The 13,697-nt window shown below is 48.9% G+C and overlaps 1 protein-coding gene and 1 non-coding gene across 6 annotated transcripts in view; one reads left to right on the top strand and one right to left on the bottom strand.

The window, feature by feature from the left end:
• Positions 1 to 13,697, top strand: part of Srgap3 (SLIT-ROBO Rho GTPase activating protein 3) — a 224,895-nt gene that overhangs the window by 124,463 nt on the left and 86,735 nt on the right. For all 5 annotated transcript variants that reach the window (XM_036180553.1, XM_036180551.1, XM_036180552.1 and 2 more), the window contains exon 3: positions 6,650 to 6,812. In XM_036180553.1, the coding sequence (XP_036036446.1) occupies positions 6,650 to 6,812 (163 nt within the window). The remainder of the gene's footprint in view (positions 1 to 6,649; positions 6,813 to 13,697) is intronic.
• Trnaa-ugc lies at positions 2,480 to 2,552 on the bottom strand. The gene has a single exon. It is a non-coding gene; the product is annotated as a tRNA-Ala (tRNA).

Raw genomic sequence — 13,697 nt, 5'->3', positions numbered from 1 at the left:
TCACAGATGCCAGCCTTCTACAGAAGGGCTAGCTCTAACTCTGATCTCGGCTATGGATAGCCCACCTCGCATATTAGTTGCTTTTGGTTGCTGTGATAAACACCATGATCAAAAGCAACCTATGGAAGAAAAAATTTATTTTGTCAGCTTATGGTTCCAAAAGGGAGGCCTTAATGGCTGGGAAGGTATGGCAGCAGACAGCCGTGGCAGAAAGCTGAACGATCATCACATCTTCTACCACAAACATAAAGCAAAGAGAGAAAACTGTAAGTGAGGTGAGATTTAAACTCCCCACGCCTGTGCCCGGTGATGTCCTTCCTCCAGCAAGGCTGCACCTCCCCAGACAGCACTTAGCCAGGGACCAGGTGTTCAGAGAGAGGACACTCCTCATTTGAACCTCCATGTGCAGCTCTTTGTTTGCGTGAGCAGTACTCCGCACACAGCAGTGCAAACAGGACAGGGAGGCTATGGGAAGGCAGGGCTAGCTGTTTCTGTGCTGGGTGGAGCTTCAGAGTGGGTATCTGCTTGGAAGGCACACATGGCTCACTGGCCTTGCCTGTTCCTTCCTTGTCCCTAGTCATGGGAGTCAGGAGAGTTGCCTCTCGGACTGCAGCTTTGTTAACTTCTCTGGGGGGAGACATGGTTCTCCTCCCAGCCAAACTGCTAACCTTTTCTTCATTCCCCAAAAGCCACTCCTGCTTCCCTGCGTGCCCAGCCAGGAAATGGGTGCCGTCCTGGAGTCTTCGTCCTCACCCTTCTCAGTTGGCCCTCAAGTCCAGCCAGTACCCAGGCACTGAGTCCTTCAACGCCTCTCTTGGTCCCTGGATGTTGCCCCTGGCCTCCCAGAGTCCCACTGCCAGGGCAGAAAAAAATACTTTGACCCCTTTACGCCTTTTGCTCTAGATCAGGGGTTCTCAACCTGTGGGTCACAACCCCTTTTGGGTGGAACAACCCTTTCAGAGGATTCACCCAAGACCATCAGAAAACACAGATATTTACATTACGCTTCATCACAGCAGCAAAATGACAGTATGAAGCAGCAGTGAAAATAACTTCATGGCTGGGGGTCACCACAGCATGAGGACTGTATTAAAGGGTTGCAGCGTTAGGGAGGTTGAGAACCACTGCTCTAGACCCTTCTATTGCTCCCCGATGACTTCAGGATGAAGCTCAAACTCTTTAACGGTACTTAAAGGCCCTTTGCTGTTGGTCTCTACCATATTTCCCAGCCACATTTGTCACTCTGGGTCTCACCCCAGAGCATCCTGCAGGACCCCTAAGTGGCTCTGCAGCTTGCCAGCTTGCTCTTTTCTCCTTTTTGCTGGCCCTTTGGTAATAGTTCTCCACCCAGACGGCTCTGCTCTGGGCATGTCCACTCCGGGCTTTGATCCTCAGTCTAGAAAGTGTTATCCAACAGAAGACAGCAATGACCACCTTACTTCTGGGTTTGGTATGGAGAGGCTCTGCAGCCTCCTTCCCATGGATACAATTAATGAGGCTACAGCATTGTCTCCCGTCTCTCATGCATCTTTCTTACTTAAGTAGAAGGCTCAGGTACAGGCTCACCAGAGAATTTGAGCATCTACACACACAGCACCCAGATGAACTAGTCCATGTGTACATGAGCAAAATGCATGCACCCACACATGTGAACACATGTGCAAATGCATGTACCCACAGAGACAATGAGTGGAAGCCTGAAGGAACCCCAGACCTCTCTTCAACACGTTAGCTGCTTTATCTCCCCTCCTCCCCCTCCTCCTCCTCTTCCTCCTCCTCCCCCTCTTCCTCTTCTTCCTCCTCCTCTTCCTCTTCCTCCTCCTCCTCTTCCTCCTCCTCCTCCTCCTCCTCTTTCTGCTCCTCCCCTCCTTCCTCCTACATTCTTCCTTAGCCCAGTCTTGGGCTGTGCCACCTCCTGGCCCACAGGTTCTGTCTTTTTCGTCTGTCTGTACCATTTTGCTCTGGCCAGGCAACCCAATTAAAGGCCGTCATTAAAGTCAATCTAGCATTTCCGAGCGCTTTCAAAATCACTTGCCTTTTTGCTTTCCTCTGAAACGTCCATAATTTTCACACATTTAATTCCCCAGATGCTGTTCAATTCTTGCATCTCAGATTGAGCTAAGCCCCTGCAGCAGTTTCAGTAACAGCTCAATTATGGCATCTCTGCTCTAATCCTCTCCCTCCGTCACCACCCAGGAAGTAGTAGGATAGGGGGACGGGATGTGTTCCTGCCCAAACCTGCTTCTTTCCCTGCAGCTCCCCTCTTAGTCTACCATTGGCTTCCTCCCAACGGAAGATCTCCCAAAGGCAGATCTCAGAGTCACCCTTCTCTCCAGCTCCTCCTTCCAGCAGCTCTTCAGGATGAAATGCACCGTTGAGGAGTGTTTGTCTACACTTCCGTGCTCCTAATATTCCCGCCCAGCACTCACCAACTCCCCTTGCCTGAACCGAGATTCCTTCATGAGTGCTACTCCGTTTTTTTGGAGCTGAGGATTGAACCCAGGGCCTTGTGCTTGCAAGGCAAGCGCTCTACCACTGAGCTAAATCCCCAACCCCTCCTTTTTTAAGCCTTGTATTAATGTTCACACTTACGCACTGCTCATCCATACTTGCATTTATCATCTTCATCCTCTATTCATCTCTCTGCCCACCTATCTAACAACTGACACTCCACACCTGACACACCCCACTCCTGACACACTACACACCTGACACACTGCACACCTGACACTCCACACCTGTCACACTCCACACCTGACACACTCCACACCTGACACACTCCACACCTGACACTCCACACCTGACACACTCCACACCTGACACTCCCCACACCTGACACTCCACACCTGACACACTCCACACCTGACACTCCACACCTGACATCCCCCACAAATGACACACTCCACACCTGACACACCCCACACCTGACACTCCCCACACCTGACACTCCCCACACCTGACACACTCCACACCTGACACTCCACACCTGACACACTCCACACCTGACACACCCCACACCTGACACTCCACACCTGACACACTCCACACCTGACACACTCCACACCTGACACTCCACACCTGACACACTCCACACCTGACACACCCCACACCTGACACCCCCCACACCTGACACACTCCACACCTGACACACTGCACACCTGACACACTCCACACCTGACACACTCCACACCTGACACTCCACACCTGACACTCCACACTTGACACACTCCACACCCGACACACTCCACACCTGACACTCCACACCTGACACTCTCCACTCCTGACACACTCCACACCTGACACTCCACACCTGACACACTCCACACCTGACACACTCCACACCTGACACACTCCACACCTGACACACTCCACACCTGACACACTCCACACCTGACACTCCACACCTGACACACTCCACACCTGACACACTCCACACCTGACACTCCACACCTGACACTCCACACCTGACACTCCACACCTGACACACTCCACACCTGACACTCCACACCTGACACACTCCACACCTGACACACTCCACACCTGACACTCCACACCTGACACACTCCACACCTGACACTCCACACCTGACACACTCCACACCTGACACACTCCACACCTGACACACTCCACACCTGACACTCCACACCTGACACACTCCACACCTGACACCTCCACATCTGACACTCTCCACTCCTGACACTCCCCACACCTGACACACTCCACACCTGACACTCCACACCTGACACACTCCACACCTGACACACTCCACACCTGACACACACCCCACACCTGACACACTCCACACCTGACACATTCCTCCACATCTGACACTCTCCACTCCTGACACTCCACACCTGACACACTCCACACCTGACACACTCCACACCTGACACAATGAAGCCTCCATCCTGTTTCTCATTTCCAACAATCTTCCAGGTGTAGTCTCAGAATTCATGGCTTCCTGAGATAATTTGTTATTCAGTCTGTCTGTATCTCTTTCTCTCTTTTACACACACACACACACACACACACACACACACACACACGCACTTCTGATTGGAAATCCCTTATCCATCCTTCAAAAACCCAGCACAAATGAAATCTCTTCTCAAGGGTCACACTTCCACAGCATCTCTGCCATGGTTGCCACTTCGCTGGGCCCTGAGCACAGTGGTTACAACAGAAACAGTATCCGCTCTCTAAGAGCTGCCAGGAAGGTGAGAGGTGAGGCATAGAAATTAAAGGCAGAATATATCAGGTGGCCTTCTGAAACTACAAGGACTTCTAGGAGACAGCCAATTTCTAAGAGAAAAGGGTTTTTATAGTTTTTTGTTTTGTTTTTTGGCTCACAGTCTTGTAGGTGTTAGTCCACAATTGGGCTTTCAGGCCTTCCGTGTTGTGTTTGTAGGGCATAGCATATTATGGTGTGGTGTGAATTCATGGCACAGCAGAGCTGATAACCTCATGGCCAGGAAGTAGAGAAGGGGAAGAGGAGGGGCTGGGGTCACACGAGGCTGTGCTTTCAATGAACTAAAGACTTAAGATTCCCCCATCTCCTAACAACACCACACTGGGAAGCGAGAATTTAACACATGGGCCACTGGGAGACACTCAAGTTGAACTTTAGCATAGTTCTCAGAGCCACACATGTGTCAGAATCCCTAGGAGGGCATGTGAAGCCCTGGCCAAACTCCAGGGTTTCTGATCAGTGCTCATGACGGTTTGTACTTCCAACAAACTCCTATGTAATGCCAGTGTCGCAGGCCAGAGAGGACGCTTGAGAACTGCTGTCGGAGCACATGGTCAGGGACTGCTCTCTGAAGGGAAAAGTCATTTGAACTATACTTACAGGAAGTGGGGGAGGAACCAGGGAAGAAGGAGGTGCTAGTGTGGACCAGGTAGGGTGTGCAGGTCCCAGCAGGAAGAGCTGGCCATGGAAAGGGACTGGAGTCCAAGTGCATAGGAGGAGCTTGGCTGGGCCTCCTTAAATTCAGCAAATGGATGCTCTGGGCATCTGCATTATTGACCCACATGGTCTCCCTCTTTAATTCTTTTCCTTTTTTTTTTTTCTGGTCTCAACCTCTTGACAGGGAGCCCCTTCAAGGCAGAATCTGTATTACAGTCGCCTGTGGAGGAACTCAGGACCCTCTGTTCAATCAATGCCCAGGGAATCCAGCTTGGGCTGAATTTTAACATTCCAGATCTTTCCAGTGTATCAGCAAAGGATGCCTCTTTAGGGTTGTATCTTCTTGCATGTGCACCCTGACAATGTGTATTCCCAGTTATTCCCAAGTGAAGCCAGTGCTGCTGGTGACCACTGCCTCCATCTCAAATTCTCTTCTCCTAAACATTTGCTGCATAGATTTTTCAGCCCACTTGGTGATAGAAGAAAAAGAAAAGAAAAGAAAAAACTCCTTGAAGTTAAATGGATCTTCTTCTCTTACCTTCTCAAATTCCAGGAGCTGGGGGGATGGTGAGAGAGGAACATGCCAGAAGTCCATGGGGCTGTTCTCCATAACACCTCTAGTGGGCCCTGGTGAGGAGGGCACCGTCATGGAGGGAATCAGCAGTTACCTTCCACACCATTACTGACTTAGCAACCGCCTTTCCTTACTTAGCCAGCTCCCTGAGGAGCCCCTCATTCAGGACAAGGGTGCAACAAGGCAAGCTGAGGTTCTCTGGAGCTAGTGGTGGGCCTCGTTTCCAATATTTCTTTTCACCCTAGAAATCACAATAAGAGAAAGATTGGGGCTTGAAGATTAAGAACCCCAGCTCAGGTATGCCATGTGACAAGATGGGGTCATCAATAGCCTTTGAGTTTAGGGTTTTGTTTGCCTTTCTTTCTTGTCCGTCTTTTCCTGAGCCCCACAGAGGGGTCTTTGGGAAAGCAGAGACAAGAGAGCGATTTGGTGTTGTTTCATTAGCTTGGGAAGCAGTGAAACACAGATCAGAGATCTTCAGACTTCAACTCACAGCAGAGTGCAAGGCTGGGGCGTGCATTTCTCATATGTTTTCAGGGGATCACAGTGTGACATCCCATTTTAGACAATGTCCAGCTAGAGTTGGTCTGAGACTCCATCAGCCACTCTCGGGGACAAAGGCTTATTTGTCCTGTAGGTACGTGCCTTCCTCTGCCCCTCCTCCCACGTGCAGAACCCAAACCCTTCAGGCCTTTCAAGCATCATTATTGTCACACTGGTTTCTGGGAGGTCAGGAGCTCCCTAGGGAAGGACAAAGGTGTCAGTAACCCAGGGGACTCTGTAGGTTAGTGGAGACAGGTTAGCAGAGAGAAAGTATCTTTTTGTTTTTTTTTTTTTTTCCGACTGCATAGACCTAGAAACCATGAAATATTTCAGAGCAATCTGTCTCAGCCCCATTGAGATGGATTCTTCCCAGAAGAGGGAAGAGAATGTGGCAAGTGCTGTGTTCAAGGTGGGCATAGATCGTCCAGGACAGAGACAGAGTCAGTGACCCAAAGTCTAGCTCTAGAACTACTCTATAACTGTGGAATATCACTTTAGTCCTCTGGCCTATTTCTATAGTTTTAAAAAGTGTAGTAAGATTAACTTTGAAGGTGACTGTGAGGATCAAAAGTGGGTGACCACGTGAACTGACGTGAGGCCAACCTGAGCCATCTTGGTTCCCACAGGAAGGATCAATACCTCCTCTCACCTGTGAACTGTTGGTATCTGGTACTGCATCAGACCCGGCGGGAGAGCCGGGACCATGCCACCCTCAATGACATCTTCATGAACAACGTCATCGTCCGCCTTTCCCAGATCAGTGAGGATGTCATCAGACTCTTCAAAAAGGTGAGCTACTCTATTTGCCCCAGGTCTCTTTCCCAGACTGGCCATGACAATATTCTACCATTAGGGTGTGACGTATTTTGGGGACAAGGGACCAGAAAAGCAGGTATTGAATGATCCAGGGGGTAGAGGGGTTCACTCTCCAGCCCAAATTTGACCTCTGTATGCGTCTTTGAAAGACAGTGTGTACTCAACCACTTTAGCACCTATGGAGACAAGAGTAAAAACCTTTACACAGCTAGATGTGTAGTATACATGTACCATAGGCAGTCTGGAAAGATGGAGTAAACACCTTTACACAGCTAGGTGTGTAGTATACATGTACCATAGGCAGTCTGGAAAGATGGAGGTGGGACATGGGCACAAAAATTTAAATCAACAGAAATTTTATCAGTCAATCACTTTGAAATTCTAGAAATTTCATTATGTATACTTATATAAATATATTTCCTGTGAGTGCCTATAATATGTGCACATTCTAGAATACATACACATTTCCCCCTGTGTAAGATTACACTGTATTTTTGATATTACTGCCTCCTTATGTCACCTACCAAACTTAGGTAATGCTCTCTGTCAGAAATTTCCTACATTGAAAATTTGCTTCTGTTTTGAACGACTGCACAACATTTTGTTATATTGACTTACGCTGACCTACGTACCTGGTCTCTTTCTGTTGAACACTTTAGTAAATGCCATTATTTTATTGTTACAAAAAGCCCCACTGTGAGCTCTTCCTGTTGTATGAATCTGAAATGGTTTTATAATAAAAATCCAGAGCCAGATATTGGGGTAAATGAGGAAAGATCAAAGGAAACAAAGGAACAGTCACTTCTTACCTCGCCAACTCCTCAGCCAATCCTGTCTCCATGAATCCTCAGACTGAACATCTCTGAGTCCTCAGCCAAAAGGCCTAGTTCCTGTCTCCTCACGCCTTATATGCCTTTCTCCACCCAGCCATTTCACTTCCTTCCTAGTACTGGGATTAATGGCCTGTGTGCTTCCCAAATACTGGCAGTAAAGGCCTGAGATCTCAAGTGCTGGGATTAAAGGTGTGTGACTCCCAAGTACTGGGATTAAAGGTGTGTGCCACCACTCTCTGGCTCTGTTTCTCTCCCAGACTGAGTCAATCTCATGTAGTCCAGGGTGGCTTGAATTCACAGAGATCCAGATGGATTTCTGCCTCCCGAGTGCTAGGATTATAGGTGTGTGCCACCACTGCCTGGCCTCTATGTTTAATCTAATGGCTGGCTCTGTCCTCAGATCCTCAGGCAATCTTTATTTGATACACAAATGTCACTACACTTCCCCACATCCATTGTTACTTAGGATCAGTTTCCACAATTTGAATCATAGGTCAAAAGCTGGTTTACTTTTAAAGCTTTGGTGGAATACTCCAGTGCTGAAAGAAAGGTTTTACCCAGAAATATCCAGTAGTCAAGGGTGAAGAGAGTCATTGATTTTTTTGAAGCCTTTGTCCCAAGTGTCTTACACAACGTCTAGCACAATGGAGGCTCTATGTAAATGTGTGAAGAACTGGATTTTCTGTAAAATGGGTGTGTCTCTTAACCTTCTTAATTTGCTGAGTGAGGCTGAAATCGGCTGCTTTTGGGGACCTGTGTGAAGGTCAGACATGCTGTTCCTGGAGGGGAAAAGCAGCTCAGCAGGAGTTTAAATTCCTTAATATTTTAGAAAGAAAATAATCCTGGTACTATCCCTTTAAACCCATGATTCCTGTGTATCTTCAGGCCTGTGACTTAAACCGGTGCCTCAGTTTCCTCATTTGTGAAATGCTAACAGACCATCCCAGCTGATGTTAGAGGGGATAAGTTAGTCTGGTGTGATCTATGTGCCTTTGGGCTTATGACTTATTTTTCCTGTGCCTCAGTTTCCTCATTTGTGAAATGGGTAGAAACACCCTGGTGGCGGGGTGGCAGCACAGGCTAGCCTGGCCTTGCTCTGTGAAAGCTGGCTGTGACCCTGGGACAGCAGTGATTGTTCCCCAGTATAGCTCAGCTCTTCTTCCCAGGTACCAATGTAGCGATCTGGTGACCCAGGGTTGCTAGACCCACAAGGAAGGGCCCAAACTGCTGACTTCAAATAGAACCATCCTTCTGAGGTCTGTGCGTGGCTCGTCTGTTTCGAGGACGACTTCTACAGAAGAGCTGTAGTTGCTTCCTCACAGCCTCCCCACCCTGCGAAACACTCTGGTTTCTTCTTGATGCTGTGTTTATGAAATGTGGTCTGAGTTTAATATTTGCATAAACAAACATAGTTAGAAAGGTAAATACAGTGCCAAAAAGAAAAAAACCCACAGTGCTTCACTGAGGCCCGCTGACAAGCTTTAGCTGTCTGCTGGTTTGGAGTCCCGATCCTGGTGTGGCCCCCGCCCGCTGCTGCTGTCACAGCCTTTTCCTGGGTGGGAATGGCTCAGAGAGGAAGGGTCGTCCAGGCCTTTAGGACTCGAACCCCCCCCCTCCCGCCCGGCGCTGAGCCCTGGGACAAGTGAGATAAATCTTTGCGGTTCTCATTTAGCCTGACAGCAGCCTGGCTTGTGATGGGGGTTAACAGGGCGGAAAATAATGAAAAATGTCCACAGCTGAGCTCCTGGCTGCCTCGTTACCAGGCCTGTCCTGTAGAACAAAGGAACTGACCTGGCCCCTGTGGGCTGGGAGAGTCGGGACCAGTGTGCCGGGCTGGTTTAGCCCAGTGAGGTTTCTTTGTTGTGCCCACATTATATATAACTGGAGCTGAGCCCCACGCTCCTTATAGAGGGGGATTCTTATATTTCTCTCAGCCACTTCAGGACTAAGTCCTGGGCAAATGGTGGGGGTACACACCATTTTATATAGATGAGAGAAAGCCCTGGGCAGCTTCAAGGAGAGTCTAAATGTGGCTTTAGCCCTTTACCATCAGTGAGGCAAGGCTTTTTTTTTTTTTTTTTTTTTTTTTTTTTTTGGTTTTTCGAGACAGGGTTTCTCTGTGTAGCTTTGCACGTTTCCTGGAGCTCACTTGGTAGCCCAGGCTGGCCTCGAACTCACAGAGATCCACCTGCCTCTGCCTCCCGAGTGTTGGGATTAAAGGCGTGCGCCACCTCCGCCCAGCCAAGGCAAGGCTTTTAAAGTTTGTCTCTGTAATGCTTCACTGATTACCCTGGCCAATCTCTTTAGCCTCAGTCTTTTCATCTGGGAAATGGGTCTGGTACAATGCCTACACTGGGGACCACTTGGAAGAGCAAAGGCAGGTTGAGTGGCAACATTAGGTGTGACACACATACTCAAGAAATGGAAGCTTGTTAGGGGTCCCTGGCATGGAAGTATGTGGCCAACTTGGGGTCCTAGTGCTTGATGGGGTGTTTCCTGACCACCCACCCAGTCTTACTCTGGCAGTCGGGAGGCCAGGGATGGTTGCCGGGGGCCTGAAGTAGTTGCCCTGCTGCCGTCTCCTCCCAGATCTTTATCTGCCTCATACCTTCATCACTTCCTGCTCTCCTTTGCATAGCTCGGGTTTCATTTGTTTCCTTTGGTTGGTTTGGTTATTTTTTATTTTTATTTTATGTGCATAAATAGTCTACATGTGTGTAAGTGTACCGTGTGTGCAGTGTCTGTGGAGGGCAGAGGAGGGCACTGGATCCTCTGGAATGCGGGTTACAAGCAGCTGTGAGCAGTAACGTGGGTGTTGGGAACTGAACCTGGGTCCTCTGCAAGAGCAGAGTGTGTTCTTAACCACTGAGCCACTCCCTAGCCCACGGGACTCGGTTTTACGGAGAAGTGGGAGCATTGCAAGTTCCAGAAGCTCGTGTCTCTTAGAGGTGCAGCTCTGTCATCCAGCGGCTCTGGAGACTGAGTCATCATGAGTTCGTCATAAGTTCAAGGCCGGCTCAGGCCACAGACTAACCGGGTCAACATAGTGAGACCCTGAGAGCGCGCGCGTGCGTGCGTGCGTGCGTGCGTGCGTGCGTGTGTGTGTGTGTGTGTGTGTGTGTGTGTGTGTACTTGTCTTCCTGTAAGATACTTCCCATAGTTATCAGAACTTGTCAGAACCTTTCAGGATGAGACTGAATTCCAGACAAAGATGAGTCAGTGGGTGGGACCACACCTTGACTGCCACATGTTACATGTGCACATCCTTGGCTGTCTGTTTAAACTTCCATCTCACTTCAGGACCCCAAAAGTGGACTTGAGAGTTTTCTGTAGCTCTTTGTCCCTCTTCTCAATGTGACTTTTTTTTTCTTTCCACTTTTAAATTGGCTCTTTTTATTGGTTTATTGGTTGCTGGCCTGACTTGGGCACAGATTGTGATACCCCGCCCCAGTTCGATAACAGAAGGGCTCGGGATGTAGCCCAGAGACTGAACACTTGACTAGTGTGCATGACTAGCCCATCATTCAGTCCCCAGCACTAGGGAAAGGCATTCCTGAAGCTCCTGGAGGTGGCTGGCTTTAATGGGAGGGGTCTGGCTCAGACAGAGCAGAGTGGGACTGAACGAGGTCTTAGAGGCAATCTGAAATGGTCCTGTGGCTGTGGACAACAGAAATACAATTCCCCCTGCTTGAATTGAAGGAGGAAAAGGCTTTCCAGCTTTTCAAGATGCCCTTGGCTTGAGGCATGGGGGTGCTTCTAGGGATACAAAGATTATTTTCAGATAACAGTCTCTATTTCTGCTCTATGGCTCTGGTGTCTGTTTCCCAGTTTTCAAGGGAGAGGTCTGATGAGGAGCCGTTTCTCAGTTAGTTTGTCCCACTTCCAGGACCAGGTGGCTCCAGCAGCTCTAGGCTTGAATCTGATTGGTCCAGCACAGACATGTGATCACCCTTGACCCTGCCCCTGTGGTGAGGAAGCTCTCTCACCTAAGTGTAGGGAAGAAGCCTACCTCTGGAGGAAGAGGTACTCAACTCTGCTGATCCACAGAGCTGGGGATGGGTGAGGGTGGCTCCCCAAGGAAAGCTGGGGTGTCTTTATGAGAGGAAAGAGATACTAGATGTCCCCTGGACTCTCTACTCCAGTCCTTTTATCGTGTTTAACTAGGTGTGCCTCAACAAAGGATACGCCCTACCTCTCAGGACTGCCCATTCTGTCTGGGGACAGCTGTGCTCAATAGACAGTCCTTCAGTGCAGAAATGGAATAGTATAAGGTTTCTGCTCTTGGCTTCTTGAGGGCCACAAATATCCTATAAGTGCAGAAACCGGTTTGTTGCTTGGAGACCGAAATCAAGGTGGTCCACCCAGGTCTTCGCTGCCTGGAGACAAACATTCCCGTTCACTTGGGTCATCTCTATGGTTTGCTTTGCGGTCTCCCTGGAAGCTGCTTACCCTCACCACGGGTTACTCTGAATTTTCTCTGACCTGTAGTAGTTTGTGGTGAGAAGCATTCAGGAGAAAGAACTGACCAGCTTGGAGTGGAGAGGGCTGGCTCAAACACTTCAACTCCAGTAGCACCAAGAAAGAAAATGCTTGGTTTTTCTGGTGGCAGTCTCAGCTCACGATTGACACTCATGTCTCAGCTGAAACCGCCAGATATTTTTGCTTTTCCATCAACTTTATAATTGGCCTGAATTGCACAGCTCCCCCCATGATTGTCTTTTTAAAACTTCTTCTTATTAGATTCTGGTAAGTCAGTTGAGTGATTTTTCAGGCCGTAAGAAGGAAGTTTTCTTAAGAGGCATGAACTCCTCCTCTGTGGGGAAGGCCCGAGTCATAAGGTCTTCATGTTGTCCTTGCATGTGTTACCTTCTGTGGTGATTTGAACGAGCCGTCTCCCATTGTTGTGGGGTATTCACCAGAGAAGACTACTTGGACATGGGTTTAAGCCAAAGTCTTTGTTAGCTGGCCCATTACTACACTGGGTGTTCAGGATCCCAGTGTAGCACTGAGCCTTTCTCAGGATGAGCTTTTGAGCACAAAACCATGTTCCAAGTTGACATACTTCACATAACAAGAACAGTTAGCCAGATGCGGAACCACGGAAACTAAAAAGCAAGGTTAGTACATTTAGAAACTTTCCCAGAACTATGGACTTTGATGGATTAGGCCTTTGTTTTAGTTTTGGCAGGTGCTGTCTATGTAATGAGTTTTACAGCCTGAATGGTAGGTACTTCCATCATGGAGTCAGTTGTGCTAAGGTCTGGGGGCCTGTTACACTCTATGGGGAGAACTGGTCCCCATTTAGCAGCTGCTTGAGAAGGATTTGGAAGTGTGGCCTTCCTGGAGGAGGGATGGACCTGGGGCCAGGCTTTGAGGTTTCAAAGGCTCCTTTTCTGTGTGTGGTTGGAGATGTGATCTCTCAGTGTCCACCCTACCTCCACAGCCTCTAACCCCTCGGAATCATAAGCCCAATTCAACCCTTTCTTTTAGAAGTTGCCTCGGGGCTGGTGTTTTATCACAGCCATAGGAAAGTAACCCATACACCTTCTAGTGACAGTTTGTCGGCTCTGTTTTCAGTCGGGATGTAGAAAGTGGGACCGAGACTTGGGAATGAGTTAACAGTGAGAGTGTTAAAGGGTAAATAGGAGTCTGCCAAGTGAGGGGAGGGGGTTGGGAGCTCTGGAGCAAGGCAGGAGCTCAGGAGACAGAACAGATGGATCCTGACGGAGGTCAGAGGCACACCAGAAGTGAGGGTGCAGACAGCAGTCTCAGGTGAATTCAGCTCTTAAACATAACGTGCTTGGTTATGACATTAAGACAGTGGTTCTCAATGCCCCAACACTGCAACCCTTTAATGCAGTTCCTCATGTTGGGGTGACCCCCAACCATACATTATTTTGGTTGCTACTTCATCACTGCAGTTTTGCTCCTGTGATGAATCGTAATGTAAGTATCTGTGTTTTCTGGTGGTCTCAGGTGACCCCTGTGAAAGGGCTGTTTGACCCCCAAAGGGGTCACAACCCAC

Source organism: Onychomys torridus, chromosome 3 (genome assembly GCF_903995425.1).
Source record: "Onychomys torridus chromosome 3, mOncTor1.1, whole genome shotgun sequence".
Taxonomy (NCBI): domain Eukaryota; kingdom Metazoa; phylum Chordata; class Mammalia; order Rodentia; family Cricetidae; genus Onychomys; species Onychomys torridus.
The sequence above is the reverse complement of the archived record's forward strand: the minus strand, read 5'-3'. Positions and strand labels throughout refer to the sequence as shown.